General features: G+C 40.5%; 1 protein-coding gene across 2 annotated transcripts in view; it reads left to right on the top strand.

Moving 5' to 3' along the window:
• ZFPM2 (zinc finger protein, FOG family member 2) overlaps positions 1–11,635 on the top strand; it is a 463,419-nt gene extending 451,784 nt beyond the window's left edge. For both annotated transcript variants that reach the window (XM_082674700.1, XM_082674701.1), the window contains 3 exons: positions 2,686–2,892; positions 6,130–6,354; positions 8,957–11,635. In XM_082674700.1, the coding sequence (XP_082530826.1) occupies positions 2,686–2,892; positions 6,130–6,354; positions 8,957–11,448 (2,924 nt within the window). In that variant the 3' untranslated portion in view covers positions 11,449–11,635. The remainder of the gene's footprint in view (positions 1–2,685; positions 2,893–6,129; positions 6,355–8,956) is intronic.
• The last annotated feature ends 6,109 nt before the right edge of the window (positions 11,636–17,744 follow it).

Below are 17,744 nucleotides of genomic sequence, written 5' to 3'. Positions count from 1 at the left end.
GTTGCAGCGCATGGGCTCAGTTGCTCCACGGCATGTGGGATCTTCCCAGACCAGGGCTCAAACCCACGTCCCCTGCACTGGCAGGCGGATTCTTAACCACTGCGCCACCACGGAAGCCCATGTTTTACTTGCTTTAATTTTCACTTAATATTTTGTGAATTTTATTTATTGATTGGATCTTTTTGGTTCAAAGTCTGAGCCCAAGTGTTCGGAGTCATCCTGCTGTTGAGCTCACTGCTGTGATAAAGATTAGCCGAGTGCTACCTTCTCTAAAATATCGATTTCTCCAGGGTACCTGAATTCAAAACTTTCCTTTTGTAAAACATAGCCGTAGCTGGATTTACCAACAATGTAAGTTGATCAAAAAATGGAAAACTATTACCAGTAATATAAGTTATTCAGTTCAACACTGAAATCCAGTGACTCTTAAAAAACCAGGCGAAGAACTAAACCTGAACTGCAGTGCCTGCCTCTGCCCTCCCCACCTCTCTATTACACAGACTCACTTAATAAACCTTGTCCCAGAGGAAAGATAAGGTGCAAATGATTACCTTGTCTACAGCTGTAAGTAGTTTAGATCTGTATGCACATCAGAGAAGGCCGAACAGCCAAATGCAGAAGGCTTCCAGGGGGAAGAAGCGTCACCAGCAGAAATAGCACCACTTAGCGCTTTTCAATGCTCATCAGATTCCACGATGATGCCGCTTAGCTTCTATATTTGTAAAGAAGTCATCAATGCCAACCAAGGTGAATCTGTTTTCAACTTTGGGAAACTTGTATGCTTTCAGATATATTAAAGTGAAAGTGAAAAATGGTCGTTTTCTAGTCTTTTAGTATATTTGTGTTTTCCTTGGAAACTTTCATATAAATTCGAGGTCTGTAATTTTAGCTTTATTTTTTCACAAACATGTACTGTCGTGGATGGTGTCTTGTCTGCTTACCTTTGAAATTGAATCAGCTGGTTTAATGAACTGTCCGAGGTTTCTCTAAAACGGTGTCCTGAATCTTCTAGGCAACTCTGCCCTATCATATGCTGTTGTTATCTTTTCCACCAGCGTTTTACCACACGTTGTTTAAAAACTATGATCTCTTTCAGGGTGGAAAAAAATGAAGTGCAGTTGAAAAGGCAGTTATGCTGAAAGATAAACAGAGCAATATTACTTATCAGAATGGGTACAATTTTTGCTTGCTTAATGAGTACAATATATAGCCTTGCAGTATATACACAATGAGGAAAAAAAGCTTTATAACATATCAAGTATGCCATATTACTTCAGGCACAACTGTACAGGATACATATCTAGGCCTGAGAGTGTAGATAACAAAATATAAGTGCTTTGCCTGTCTAAACATGTTAAATAAATGAGCATTCACTATCGCATTCCAATACATTAGAAGATGTACTTGCATAGTTAATTTTCTTTTTAATGCACCACACGTGATCATTTGAAGCACCAAGCCAGAGTCTATCTTAGTGTTTGAAGAGAGGGTTCTTTTCATTTAAACAAATCTTTATTTAAATAAGCCTTTCTGAAAAGGCTCTTTGGCATATCTCCTTTTCAGGAAGTTCAATCAGGGTAAAAGGAGATAAAGAAGCTGCATTATAAGAAATATTATATAAGTAAAGATCACTCGGTGCTCACCCCCCCACCCCCCCAAATAAATGGCAGCAGACTTATAAGGAGAGTAAAGCTAACTGGAATTTCACTTTAATGTGCTAAATTTTAGGAACTTTGTTTACTTGCTTTGTAGTTTTACGTATCATTCATTCATATATCATTCCCCAGTATCTGGGGGAAGAGAGAGAAAAAGAAATAACTGCTTACTTCCATGAGGTACAGAAAGAGCACGTAAAAAGTAACTTCAAAGCCTCACCTGAAATAAATTTTGTGGTTGTATCCCTACCATGCTTGTTCTTAGGCAGTATAACATGTAATAACATGGTTGATGATTAAGTCAAGCGCTGGAAGGCAAACAGTTGACAAAACTCTCTACAGATTATGTCTATACTTGGTTATTAATCTTCTGTTACTGTTGGTCACTGAACAGTTCATCTGATGCAAGGAATACAATTTTCCACATAGGCAGGTACGAAAATTAATAAAGGGAAACAGCACTAAAATGGAGTAGGGAAGTCAGAAGGGGGAGCTGGCATGTACTACTTGACTTCAGTGTAGATCCCAACAGGAAGAGATGGACTTTGCATCTCCATCAGGAAGTGACACTACTTAATACCTCTCAGCTGAAGGAAGAAAGCATTTCTCCTTGTCTGACAACAGCTCAGCCAATGAAAGAATGTAACAACTCAGCCAATGAAAAGCCACTATATTTGGAACTTTCAATTTCCTCCAATGAGCTTTTTGTTTATAATGGCCCCACCCAACCTCCCCTTCTCTATAAGAGTTTCCTCTCTTTTGTTTCACCAGACTTTCATGTGGTTGACCATAGCTGCCTGTCCTGAGTTGCAGCTCCTTGCTATTAAACTTGTGTCGCTGGTAAAGTAACTGGCAGTTTTATTGTTTTAGGTTAACAAAGGGAAGAGGAGGACAGCCGTTGTCTTGATCAAACACTCCACCCCAGTAGAAACTGATGTGAAAAACATGAGAAGGTCCTATTGACATCAATCCAATGTACAGCAGGCTAGAGCATTCTATGTCAATTCTTTTTCTTTTTTCTTCTTAATAGGGGGTCAGCTTTGGTGCACGACTACGAAGGCCATCTCTGAGGGTGAAGAGCTAATTGCCTTTGTGGTGGATTTTGACTCAAGGCTACAAGCTGCCAGTCAGATGACTCTTACAGAAGGGATGTACCCGGCGCGCCTGCTGGACTCAATTCAGCTGCTCCCTCAGCAAGCTGCCATGGCTTCTATTTTGCCTACAGCTATTGTCAATAGTAAGTGCTGAGTGCAATAGCCCAGTACAATAGCTTTGTAGTGGTGATGGGTATTTATGGGAGAGAAAAAAATAATGTCTACTGACAGGCAACCAGGGACAGACTTTTTTCTCCAGTGTTATGATTTTATTTTATATTCTCTCCAATTTTAAGTGTGTGTGTGTGTGTGTGTGTGTGTTCACTTCTCGTGGGAGTATAAAAGGAATAACTTAAATTCATTCATTTCAGGTTGGATTCCTGAATGTCACACAGAAAAATCTGACATTCTAAACTAAACAACATTCAAGACGATTTAGCTATAAGAGGTCCAACAGCTTTCATTGTCGCTCCTATGGTAGAATAGTTTTGGTATTAAGAGCCATAGAGTTAAAACATAAAATAAGAAAAAGGACACAAAATCAAATTTGATTAGATACACTAATGAAGGGGAAATGTAGGCTGGATGAATCAAGACATCAGCTAATGTAAAAAAAAATAAAGAGAAGAGAAAGAAAAATACGTATAATCTTAGAATACTTTATATGGAGAATTTTAAAATGTGCCCTGGCAAATATACCTTTGTGATTATAGTCTGTTAAAAGGACTATTGAACTTAGTTTGTATTTCCTTGACATAAAATCAGTGATCTAGGAGTCCCAAGATCAGAATTCTAGACTCTGCTCTGCTTTTATCTAGCTCTGTGAGAAAACGTGAGTACATCTTAAGAGGAGAATAGATTCTCAAGCCAGTGGCAAGTGAAACATTGCATTGAGTCAAAAATGTCCTTGAAAATCCCTGAGACTTTGAATGATGCAGAAGTCTAGAGACTACAATCATGTCTTATATTATATATGTATACATATATACATACATATATATTCAACAGTAATTATGTTCTTGCTGTAACAGCATCCTTTAGAATGAAGAACTTCTCAGGTGTATCTGGAATTACTCTGCATCCAACCAGTGGATTCAGTGTACACAACCCAAGCTACTATTTCTGAATTTCCTTAATGTAAATGGAGTTGTTTTGTTTACTGAATCTTTAGTTTGATTTGAATAGTGAGGAACTTGAAATAACATGGACCCAACTTGAAACTGAGGCAAAATGATTTTGTTACCACCTATTCTAGGAGTTTCTTATATTATTGTGACACTCCAGTGTGTGAATGTTAATTCTAATTATATTTGAAGGAATACTCTGTTTGCTTTCTATAGCAAGATAACTATTAATCCCAAATATATCACCATAGATGCATACAGGCTTTGTTCTCATTCTTAAATTAGTTAATCAGTTAAAGTCATCCTGAAAAATAAACCCTTTACTATACACTGGGCCTCTGAAAAGTATAAATGTAACTAAAACTTGGGTGGGAGGGGCTAAATAATAAACAGCAGTAGTATATAATTTTGTAATTAAATTGTATTTTAAAATTCTGTATTGTACCTGCTGTCCTTACTTCTCATTTGCTAGAATTTGGTCCTTACTTTTCTCCTTCTCTCCTTCAACAGGATCTCCTGAGCCAACTCCTTCACTATCATGTGTTCCAACTCACTATACATTAACAGTTTATAAATCACAAGTCCAGCTGTTTCTGGCGAGTTTCAGACCTCTCTTGCCATCTTTGCAATGTTCCTGTCTCTTTCTCACAGAAATATCTACTCCCACATATCTACTGTGACCATATGCCCCAGTGTGCCTGGATTAATCCCAGTTTACAGTGTTATCTGCCATCCCTCTGATCAGAGGCACTACAAAAGTGCCAAGTTTGCACAATACAGTGTCAGATTTAGTCACTCCATATGTGCCCCAGCCTGAATTCATCACCCATCTGTCTTCTATTCCCTGTAGAGATGAATGAAAACATCCCTTAACACAGAAATGCCAACAAGAAGTCTAGGCACCGAGGAGAAACCTTACCTTCTGCTCTAACATCTAATTGCAAAATAGTGGTCATCACTTCCAGTCAGTTCTGCTTCCTCAGTATAACTTTGCTTCTCTCTGTCCCCCTTTCATTGAGGCATTATGGAAGAGTGTTTACAGCAGGGTTTTCCAATCCCAGTTCACCCAGTTGCATGATAATGGCAAGTTACTCAACCTCACATTCTTCACCTATTAATGAATGGGGAAAACACAGAGAGAGAAATTTTCCATGAATAAATACATGAGAAATACATATCATACATATTATAGCATGACTTAACAAATAGTACATGACTATTAGCTACAATTTAAATTCTGTCATATTTCACTTAGATTACTGCAGTTGTCTCCTACCAGTCGTAAGTCTTCCTTCCAAATTCACTACCTTCAAAACTCCACTGTTAGGATTATATCATAGCTGATTCTGTCAGTCTATTGCTTGAAATGATTCAGTCATTTTCCATAACCATTGAGATAGAAATCTAAACTTAAAAAAGCTGACAGGGCCTTTGGGAGTCTGTCCCTGACTTCTACAACCTCATCTCTCCCAGCCCCTTGCCTGAGATTACAGAATAGCCTCCCAGCCTCCACCCAGTCCCTCTCTCAAGCTCCCATAGCTGATCCCTTGATTAGGAGGACACAATCCTCTTCTCCACCTGACTAGCTTAATTTCATCCTTCACAAGGCAGCTAAGGCATGTCATCATCTTCCCTCTAAATCCTTCTCTGACTTCTTCAAGTACCTCCATCACTGTGTGTGGTCATCACGTTCTAATGTAATGAACAAACGAACCACTTGTTAACCAGCCCCAGGAGATCTAAGCTCCTTAACAACAGCTGTTTGGTCTCTCATTTTGTTTTACACCCAACTCAGCATAGATCTGGCACTAAGGAGGTACTCTGTAATTAATTTATTAAATGGACCAATGATGTCAGGAGTTGGCATCAAAGCTAACTTTAGTTCAGCCATTAGATCCGTTACCTTTTAACCAAGCAGATAAACCAATTCACATTGCTATTTATAAATGCCTATTTTTCTAAACTATAAGTACAATATAAACAATTTAGGATTAATCTCTTTTGCTTTATGTTGGGATTCTCCTAGAGTACCACTTTCTAAAGAGTCTGTGGGAAGGTAAACTGCATTAAGTGGAACATTTCTTTAAAAATAGTCCTGTACTGTGGAACAACACCCAAGACTGCACTAGCCCCTGTCTGATTGCCTAATTCATAACCTGGGAGCAGACTCTGAGAAAAACTGAACCAAATGCTGCTTTACCCATGGTTGGCTCCAAGTGGGCAGCAGCTAACGTGTCCCTGTGTTTCTGCCTGCAGAGGATATATTCCCTTGCAAGTCCTGTGGCATCTGGTATCGGAGTGAGCGGAATCTGCAAGCCCATTTGATGTACTATTGCAGTGGGAGACAAAGAGAAACTGCTCCAGTGTCAGAGGAAAACGAAGACAGCACTCCTCAGATTTCCAGTATGTGCCCCTTCCCACAGTGCACCAAGAGCTTTTCAAATGCCCGAGCTCTAGAAATGCACATGAACTCACACAGTGGTGAGTGCCTCTCTTGTTTCTTCTTCTACTCCAGGAGACCCTCTTCTTTCTCTACATATATACGTACATTCATACATCTCTATCTATCTATAAAATCAAACTTAAACTTGCTGGACCAGCTGGTTATTATCTTTTGTCCCGAACAAGTATACTCTATTCAAAGGACTTGGGTCTGAATTATTTTCTAACGACTTACAGTGCTCAGTTTACAGGCTAAATCATTCTAGTTTGTTCTCAACTAAAGTAATTATGCTGAAAAACAAGTTTCTTTTTCTTTTTTTTTTTAAGCCTGTTCTTGAGAGCAAGGTGGCAACTATTCCCATTTATTTTGGAATTGTATGCCCAATTGTTGTCAGTATCATACATAATATTCTAATTCCTATATTTTAAAAACAACTGAAATGAATCAAATGTACAGAATTATATTAATTTTAGATATTTCTTTGAACATTCTTGGATAGGGCAAACCAAGGTTTGGGAATCATAGTTATTCAGAATATGAAACTTGTAAGTCACCTCCGGGTGACTTCCTTTGCTGTTTTTGCTTGGGTTGAATAATTAAAAATGGAAATAGGTGCTCAGTTTAAAAAAACTAACTCCAACCTCCAGTGCTCTAGTACAGTGCAAGCTTTTGTCTTTGCACCTATAAAAATAAGCTGTTTCCTTTCTACTTATTCTCTTCCCTCTCCCTACAAAGAGCTGTCTTTATGAGGTGATAAAGCAGGGGAAGCAGAAACAGGTTGGTTGTCTCACATGGTTAGTGTAAAGTCACGCGCAAAACAAAAATAGAGATAGAGGGATCTTCCCAGCTCAACAGGAAAATGAGTATTGGATTAGCCAAGGAGAAAAGGAGACAAATAAAAGAAGTCCCCTTTTATCTCTATCTCTCTGCCATATTTTCATCTTATAAATATAAAAGACAATTCTCATTTAAGTCTAGAGGGCAGAGAGGAGGAACCAAGCCTGATGTAACCATATGCCAACAAATGGGAACAAGAGTTGACCTGAGTAAGTAAAAGTATCCAGATCCTGATTCCAATTCATAGGGGAAGGGGTCCCCCCGACCAAGTAATTCTTCAGACACCCACTGAGTGTCTTGCAATGCAACTCCGCTCAATTCTGACACTATGCAGGGAGAGCATTAAATTCCCCAGATTAAGGGGTCAGTCCTACAAGAGTGACTCCCCCACCGCCACCCCAATGCAGACTTTAGTCTTTTGTGCTTCTGACCAGTCAGCTATAAATCAGAGGTCACCAAGACACCCCCTTGGTTTGACTGCTTTGCTAGAGTGTCTCCCGGAACTCAGAAAACCCATTTGTTCACCAGATACTGGTTTATTGTAAAAGGATATAACTCAGGAACAGCCAGATGGCTGAGATGCATAGGGCTAGGTTTGGGGAACGGGCAAGGTGCTTCCAAGTGCTCTCAGAGCCTGCCACTCTCCCCAGATCTCCACATGTTTACCAACTGAGATGCTCTCTGAACTCTGTTTTTTTGTGGGGTTTTATGGAGGCTTCATTACATAGGCAGGATTGATTAAGTTATTGGCCATTGGCAATTGAACTTAATCTCTAGCCCCTGTTCCCAGAAGTGGAGGAGGGGAAGAATGAAAGTTCCAACCCCTGTAATCACAAGATTGCTTCTCCTAACAACCACCCATCCTTAGGTTACCTAAGGGCTTTCCAAAAGTCACCTCAGTAACATAACAAAGCCACCTTTATCACTCTTATCACAGGAAACTCCAAGAGTTTTAGAAGCTGTGAGCTGGGAACCAAGGATAAAGACCAAATATATATGAGAAATAGATTTTACTCATCAGAATGACCAAATACATATTCCTTGTAAATCACAATATTGCATTGAGACCTACCCACCAGTCAGTGGTGATATTCAAAATATTTAATAACTGACTAAAAACAGGCCATGACCAATCAGCATGGATGTCGGTCCTAAATGACTACATTAATGCACTGGTACCAATATCGGCCCTGGATAGAGATAAACCATGTTTAGCAAAACCAATGAATAAAATTCTAAATTTGTACCAAAGATAAATTAGTAGGTTATTATTTACTTTAGAAAATGGTTTCTATTTGGATTCTTTTGAATAAAGACCTAATCTGGTACACTAAATGCACTAAGATTTATTTGATTTGCACATAGGTTATCACTATCAACTGTAACTAATGCCTGCTTCTTCCTAATGTAGAGCATAGTGCTGTGGTAAGAAGGTTATTGGATTAGAAATTATAAAATCTGAAGTTTAGTCATGGATCCATCACTGAATAGCTTTATTACCATAATCAGTTCCTTTAGCCTCCTTGCATGTGTTTCCCGGCCTGTAACATTGAAACAATGATGCCTATCCCACTACAATGCAATAATATTCACGAAAGTGCTTTGGAAACCATAAAGGGCTGTTATTATCATCATCTATGATGAAGGACGTCACAAGAAAAACGTTACTATCACAAATAAGATTCCGAAAGATTTCAGTTCGTTTCTGCTGTGTTGGACACGTGAGGTCATTAGTAACGGTTCATATCATTAGAAAACCAATATGTGTGGTTCTCAGTATTCTGATTTTGTATGTTCCTCCAGGAGTGAAAATGGAAGAATTCCTCCCCCCTGGTGCTAGTCTAAAATGCACCGTCTGTAGCTACACTGCTGATTCTGTGATCAACTTTCACCAACACCTGTTCTCCCATCTCACTCAAGCTGCCTTCCGATGCAATCACTGCCACTTCGGCTTCCAGACTCAGAGGGAGTTATTGCAGCACCAGGAGCTCCATGTCCCTGGCAGCAAACTGCCCAGAGAAAGTGACATGGAACACTCTCCAAGTGGAACCGAAGACAGCTTACAGCCAGCCACAGACCTGCTGACCAGAAGTGAACTCCCCCAGAGCCAAAAGGCCATGCAGACTAAAGATGCGAGCTCTGACACGGAGCTGGACAAGTGTGAGAAAAAGACTCAGCTCTTTCTCACTAACCAGAGACCCGAAATTCAGTCTGCAACAAATAAACAAAGCTTTTCTTACACGAAAATAAAGTCTGAGCCCTCTAGTCCAAGACTTGCCTCATCTCCAGTTCAGCCTAATATTGGGCCTTCTTTCCCCGTGGGACCCTTTCTATCTCAGTTTGCTTTTCCCCAAGATATCACAATGGTCCCTCAAGCTTCAGAGATCTTAGCCAAGATGTCTGAACTGGTACATCGGCGACTGAGGCACGGAAGTAGTAGCTACCCTCCCGTCATTTACAGCCCCTTGATGCCCAAAGGGGCTACCTGTTTTGAGTGTAACATAACATTCAATAATTTGGATAATTATCTAGTGCACAAAAAACATTACTGCAGCAGCCGATGGCAGCAGATGGCCAAGTCCCCAGAGTTCCCTGGTGTTTCAGAAAAGATGCCTGAGGCCGTGAGTCCCAACACTAGCCAAACCTCCATAAACCTTCTCAATCCAGCCGCTCATTCTGCTGATCCTGAGAATCCACTTCTTCAAACACCCTGCATCAATTCTTCCACTGTTTTAGATTTAATTGGGCCAAATGGGAAGGGCCACGACAAGGACTTTTCCATTCAAGCTAAGAAGCTCTCCACCCCCAACAGCAATGATGATAAAATTAATGGAAAACCTGTTGATGTGAAAAATCCCAGTGTCCCCTTAGTGGATGGGGAAAGTGACCCAAATAAGACTACCTGTGAAGCTTGCAACATTACTTTCAGCCGGCACGAAACATACATGGTCCACAAACAGTATTACTGTGCTACACGCCACGACCCTCCGCTCAAGAGGTCAGCTTCCAACAAAGTGCCTGCCGTGCAGAGAACCATGCGTACGCGCAAGCGCAGGAAGATGTATGAGATGTGTCTTCCTGAACAGGAGCAAAGGCCTCCGCTAGTCCAACAGCGATTTCTCGACGTAGCCAACCTCAGCAATCCTTGTACCTCCACTCAAGAACCCACGGAAGGGCTGGGAGAGTGCTACCATCCAAGATGTGATATCTTTCCAGGAATTGTCTCAAAGCACTTGGAAACGTCCCTCACGATTAACAAGTGTGTTCCGGTTTCCAAATGTGACACTACTCATTCCAGTGTTTCCTGCCTAGAGATGGACGTGCCCATAGATCTCAGCAAAAAGTGTTTATCCCAGTCTGAGCGGACGACTGCATCTCCCAAAAGGCTGCTGGACTACCACGAGTGCACTGTGTGTAAGATCAGTTTCAACAAGGTAGAAAACTACCTGGCCCACAAGCAGAATTTCTGCCCGGTCACTGCACACCAGCGTAATGACCTGGCTCCGCTCGACAGCAAAGTGTTTCCGAATCCAGAAAGCGAACGAAGCAGCCCCGATGTCAGCTATGAAAGAAGCATCATAAAATGTGAGAAAAATGGGAATCTGAAGCAGCCTTCCCCCAACGGAAACTTATTTTCATCCCACTTAGCAACCCTGCAGGGCCTGAAAGTCTTCAGTGAAGCCGCTCAGCTCATTGCGACAAAAGAAGAAAACAAACATTTGTTTCTTCCACAATGCCTGTACCCTGGAGCAATAAAGAAGGCAAAAGGAGCCGACCAGCTCTCTCCTTATTATGGAATAAAGCCAAGTGATTATATTTCTGGTTCTCTTGTCATCCATAATGCTGACGTGGACCAAAGCACAAACGCGGAAAATGAATCTCCCAAAAGCCAGGCTTCTTCCAATGGGTGCGCTGTGCCGAAGAAAGATTCCCTGCCGTTGTTGCCCAAAAATCGAGGCATGGTCATAGTGAATGGTGGACTGAAGCAAGACGAGCGCCCTGCCGCCAACCCACAGCAAGAGAACATTGCCCAGAATCCTCAGCATGAAGACAGCCGCAAATCTCCCTCCTGGATCTCAGAGAACCCATTAGCCACGAACGAGAACGTCTCCCCAGGAATTCCCTCCACAGAGGACCAGTTGTCTAGTATAGCTAAAGGTGTGAATGGCTCCACCCAGGCTCCAACCAGTGGGAAATATTGCCGGCTGTGTGACATCCAGTTCAACAACCTCTCAAACTTTATAACTCACAAGAAGTTTTATTGCTCATCACATGCAGCAGAACATGTCAAATGAAATCACAAAATAAATAAACATCACTCACCTTTGGTACCAGTGTTTAGTATGTTGTTCTACCCAGTACAGAAAAAAAAAAAAAAAAAAGCAAAAAAAAAAAAAGAAAAAGAAAGCTGTTTGAATTACATCTGGGCAATCAGGAGACAATTCATTATGGCTGAGTTGAAGACTTAAGGTGTAATTTCATTACAGTCCATTAGTAAAGTGTATTATTGGTGCCATTTTAAAAGAAAATTAATTTATTTTACCAGCAGTATTCATAGCTGTGGTTATGTTATTTTTTATTTAAAAACTTTATATTAAAGTCATTTGTAATGTTATTGTATAGTTATTGTGTAGCATATATGGTTTGCACTGTATAGTAGCTTTTAAAGAAAATAGTCACAAACAATACAGAAAAGCATTTTAGAAATAGCTTCCAAAGCACTTGTGTATCTTGATTTCTTCTTATATGCTGTTGCAGATATATGTATATGCTAAAATATAACTTGCAAAGATGTTCTAAATACACGTGCTATAAGTTCGCCTTAAGATTTCAGTTCTTGGATAATCAGGCTCCGTTTGCACTTTATATTTTAGCAGATACAGTCTCTTAGTAACTAGGCTTTGCATTTGTATGTAGCCGTATGTTTCTGTCCATTTTCTTAATCTGAAACATGTATGTTAAATGAAGACGGCAATTTTTTTCTTGTATAGTACTTGTATTTTCTTTCGCTGATGCAGCTCTGTCTCAATTTTTAAACTTTGCTGTTAAATGCAATACTTTATAAGAATGAACAAAATTACTGGAAGCAGTATTGTAAGTAATGAGGTAGTATTAATCGGTTTTATCTTTTGAAAGGCACAGTCTAAATCGAAACCCTAAACTCAATGCTGCAAGTATGAATTTAATTCATATATAAGATCTATTTAAATATAAGAGTAGCAATACTGCACCTGGTGATCACAAAGATAATGTTCTACTTCTGATAGAAATAATTTCTCAACAAATGTTGTTACTATGCATGTATATGGATGGAATAAAATTCCAGATTGTTGGAGAAGTTTGGCATACTTTTTTTTTTTTTTAAATACAAGGGAAACCCTATATACCCGTTCTTTGTAACAAGAATAGGTTCAAAACAGTACTGGATAGCTGTAGTAACATGATGACCAAACAGTTAATATAACTTACTTTATTAAAATGAACCGGAAACTCCAGCCTCTGGAACTAGAAAAGTTCATTATTAATATGTAGAAGAAGCACCAGCTCTCTGTTCTCTACCCACCCCCAACTGTAGCACACAAAAAAGAACAATTTCATGAATGTCTGAAAGGCTTACAAAGTCTACCATGAGAATCGGCACCAAAGATGATCAAGTGCACCCAACTTTTATTTTTTATTTTATTTTCTTTAATTTTTTTTTTTACTTATTTATTTTTGGTTGCATTGGGTCTTCGTTGCTGCGCGCAGGCTTTCTCTAGTTGCATTGAACGGGTGCTACTCTTTGTTGTGGTGCACCGTCTTTTCACTGCGGTGGCTTCTCTTGTTGTGGAGCACAGGCTCCCGGCGAGCGGGCTCAGTAGTTGTGACTCGAGGGTTCTAGAGCTCAGGCTTAGTAGTTGTGGCACACGGGCCACAACTGTTGCTCTGCGGCATGTGGGAACTTCCCGGACCAGGGAATCGAACCCACGTCCCCTGCATTGGCAGGCAGACTCCCAAGCACTGCGCCACCGGGGAAGTGCCGCAGTCAGCTTTTAGATGGAGTTTACCAGAGAGAGGTTTGCATTTTGAGGAGCAGCGAAGCGGTAAAGTGACCCTGATGAGTAAAGATGCACAAACTTCATGCGGGCAATTTGTAAAAGACACTAGTTTTCACGCATCTCATTTGTTCTTTCTGAGGGTTTGCGCGTTGAGGGAGAGTGGAGAGCAGATAATGTGGGTTAGATCATAGAGGATCTAATGAGCCACCCAGAGATGTTGACGTGTGATTCAGTAGTCAAGATGGCGCCTGTTGCCCATCAAGAGAGATGCGGTCCACTGCAGTCTGAGAAACGCCCCGATCTGGAAAGGCAAGTACCTGTGGTTAAGACACACTGTTTGCAAGTAGGTTGTGATGCACTATTTTTTTTTTTAAAGAAGATGTTGGGGGTAGGAGTTTATTAATTAATTAATTTATTTTTGCTGTGTTGGGTCTTCGTTTCTTGTGCGAGGGCTGTCTCTAGTTGTGGCAAGCGGGGGCCACTCTTCATCGCGGTACACGGGCCTCTCTCTTACTGTCGCGGCCTCTCTCGTTGCGGAGCACAGGCTCCAGACACTCAGGCTCAGTAGTTGTGGCTCACGGGCCTAGTTGCTCCGCGGCATGTGGGATCCTCCCAGACCAGGGCTCGAACCCGTGTCCCCTGAATTAGCAGGCAGATTCTCAACCACTGCACCACCAGGGAAGCCCTGTGATGCACTATTATTCATCCTTGTTAGATTTGGTAGCATAATGAACATAAGGTGCTAGTCCCAAACATAGCCTATAAATACTGTGTGGTCGAGAACTTTTCTCCAGTTGCTTGTTGAGAATAACAGTTTTTAAATGTAAAACCTTGACCTTAGTTGATGTTTTAAATCTTTTTAAATCTGTTCAGGTGCTCCTAATATGTGACAATGTTGGGAAACACTACAAGGTAAACTAGGACCAGGTGTGAAGGCTGAGTGAGACTAAGGAGAGTAGAAAGGCAAAATGAAAAAGGGAAACCGATATGGGATGAAAGAGTTGGGAAAGACTTTATGGGCAGGGTAGGGTACAAAAAGGTAGGTAGAATGATAAGGAAAACTACCTGTCCTTTGGAGAGCCCTGAAATACCTATGCACTATATCCAAAAAAATATTTCCAGTACCGTTTGTATAGTTGAAAATAAGTTCTAATAGCCCATTCACAGAAGGAAACAGATAGCATAGGCTGAAATAGTGACATTTGGACCAGAACCAGGCCCTGCAGAGTACAGAGGAAGATAAAGGTTTTTGTACATGTAGAGATCATTGTAAATGATGGCATTAGAGTAGCATGTGAGGGTGAAGAGTGAATAAAAAATTTTTTTTTAAGGAAGAGGGCTCAGGGACTTCCCTGGCAGTCCAGTTGTTAAGACTTCACCTTGCAGTGCAGTGGGTGCGGGTTGGATCACTGGTTAGGGAGCTAAGATCCCACATACCTGGCGGCCAAAAAACCAAAACATGAAACAGAAGCAGTGATGTAACAAATTCAGTAAAGACTTTAAACATGGTCCACATCAAAAGAAATCTTTAAAAACTGTTTAAAAAGTAAAAGAAGAAGGCTCAGGTTGTAAAGTTAAAGAAAATAAGGGAATAAATAGGAATCTGGTGTCACAAGACCTTGAATGCCAGGCTGAGGTTTATGGACTTGCCTTGTACCTTGCTTTGTAGAGTCATGAAATGAAAATTGTGTTTAGGAATGGTGATAGAGTGAGTGTGAGGCCTAGATGCTAGAGAGAGGGAGATGAGTTAGAAGGCCATAGTGGTGGTCCAAATGGGGGTAGTGGGAGCCTATACCAAGAGAAGGACAGGTCTGGGTACGAGTTCCATAATAACAGATACTGAAGACGAAATCAAAGATCTTCAATCTTCACTGATAAAAATGTTCCATGTTGAACAAGATACCGTGTAGGACAGGATATTAGCGCCAATTGAATGGTTTGGGGGAAGGGTGATAAAAAGAGCGATGGTCTATGTTGGTTCTCCAGATTGTTCTGTAGTATTTAAGTCTTTTGCAGAATACTAAAACCTACTAAATCAGAATATCTTAGGATGGGCCTGGATTTCTGGAGTTTTTTGGCAAAGCAACCCTAGGGTATTCTGTTGTCGTCCCTCGATGAGAATCATTGAATTAAACATAGGCAGAATGAGAAGCGGTATTCTGTGGTCAACACCAAAATAAACTAAGCTGGAGGCAGAATTTATTACACAATTGGTCTTCAGAGTGTTGCTAATTAACACAATATATTTGAGTGTTTAAAACTATTAAAATTTTCAAAGAATTCAACATGTGTTTTAATATTGAGATTAAAACAAAAAGTCATAATGGAATCTGTAAACAACATTTGAAAATCTTTTAATCAAGTTGAACCTTCTCATTTTCAGGCAAAACTAAGGATCAGAGATTTTAAACACTCTAAGTCACAGAGCTAAAGGGTAAGAGCCAGAGACCTGAGTCCTGTTCTCAGATTCCCTCCCCTCATCCTGTTCCTTTTGCCACTAAAGCAGAAGGAACTACTAAGGCAAGCAGCTAAAATTCCAGCTACTTTTCCCCTCTCTGATGCACTTAAGTCTAGTTCAGATATCCTCTGGAGATAAGGAAAAGGGAGCATATTCGTTTCTCATGACTCCTGTACAATTACCATGAACTCGGTGACTTAAAACAACAGAAGTGTATTCTTTCACAGATCTGGAGGCCAGAAGTCTGTTATCAAGATGTCAGCAGGGTTGTTCTCCCTCCCGAGCCTTTGGAGGGTACTTTCCTTGCATCTTCCAGCTTTTAGTAACTCTGCATCCCTCTAATCTCTGCTTCCCTGGTCTCATTGCCTCCTTTTCTCTGTGTGTAATCTCTCCCTGCCTCTCTCTTATAAAGACACTTGTGATGGCATTTAAGGCCCACTAGGATGAAATCCCCACGGCAAGATCCCTCATCACATCTGCAAGGGCCCTCTTTCTTTATAAGGTAATATTTTCAGATTCCAGGGATTAGGATCTGATCTTTTGGGGAACCATTATTCAGTCTCCTACGGGAGGTCAACATGGAGGTGGAGGGGTTATGGCTCCCAGTCAGGTTCTACAACTGTGCAGCAGCACAGCAGAAATTATTACGCCCAAACTGATGAATCTCTTGGCATTTGATTGAGACATGAACGTTATTAAAAAACATCAGTGGCGTCCATCAGAAATATAACATCTAAACTAACAGGTCTCAGCTGGTCACTCAGGACCCAATCATGAGGTAGAATTGAGTCTGATGACATCTCTGCACCAGTCAGTATATCTGTTTGGAACTTAATAAACCTTATTAATTCAGAGAATCATGCAAAAACAGATACAGCCTGGGCAAAAGTTTACTTTGGCACTATCTAGAAAAAAGAGTTTGTTTAGTATATTAATAGAATAAACAGGATAGAAAATAAACTGTTTTCAAGAGCCTTGGCAGCCTCACTTTGCATACAAATAATATACTAATTTCAAACAATTTTTATCTTCATATTAGAGAAGGATGTCACAGCATTTTGCTTGGCGACACTTCTTTGGTCATTAAGTCCATTTCCCATATCTGACGTAACCTGGTTGCAGATGTTGTAAAGGTATCAAATTCACTAAGTCCAGAACTTTCTTTTTTTTCCCTATTGGGGTTCAGTGACCCTCAAGAAAAACAATCAAGTCAAATGCAATGCTCTTATATTTATGAAAAGTATGCAATGGTGAAATAGTCACTTTAAATTAATGATAGAAACATAGAAGTGGTAAGAAAAAAATCTTAAGAGGAAAAGAGAAAATGCAAGACAAAGGAATGAACAGGAAGGAGTTCACACCAAGACAATCACAGACACAGCAGGGTGGACACACAGATTCCTTCCTCCTGCTACAATGTATGAACTGTCCCTGCTCCTACTCAAAACCCCTTACTCAAATCCTTCCACTTAAGCTTCACATACTCTCCAGCCAAGTTGATGATTTAGCTCCTTCAGTTATTCCCTCTCACGGCACAAAAGCAACAGGTGTGTCTTTTTCAACTTATGTAAGGACGTGGACAAGAAGCCTCAACATGTTCCCTGAATTGAAGTCTGAACCAAACATGAAGGGTCTTTCTCACATGTCATGGATTGTAAAATAAACCGTCAATTTCCTAATCTTGGAAGTTGGAGGGAGTTCTAATAATGCTCAGATTAAATTCCCTGCCTGTTTTGTGGGGGGAGACTTGGAGAAGATTCAGTTTAATTTAGGGATCAAAGGAATGTAATATCACACGTACAATAGTATTGAGCAGTAAGTGTTATACCTACTATATCGGTACTATGATGACTGTTTTACCAATGAGCAAACTGAGACTTAGAGCAGTTGAGTGAGTTCCCCGAATGACAGAGCCAGTAGAACCAAGTATTGAACCCAGTTGTCTTTCTATAAGCCTTTGTCACCCTTTTCCATAAGGCCCTGGATCTCACTGTCTACCTCAAGCCAAATCCCTTATAATCATGTTGCAGGTCCGCCCGACACCATTTTATTGCCTGCTGGTTCTGGGGTTGCCTGTGTTAGGATAATCATATGT

Source organism: Grampus griseus, assembly GCF_964374135.1.
Source record: "Grampus griseus genome assembly, chromosome: 17".
NCBI classification, from domain to species: Eukaryota; Metazoa; Chordata; class Mammalia; order Artiodactyla; family Delphinidae; genus Grampus; species Grampus griseus.
Note: the sequence above shows the minus strand (reverse complement) of the source record. Positions and strands in the feature narration are given on the sequence as shown.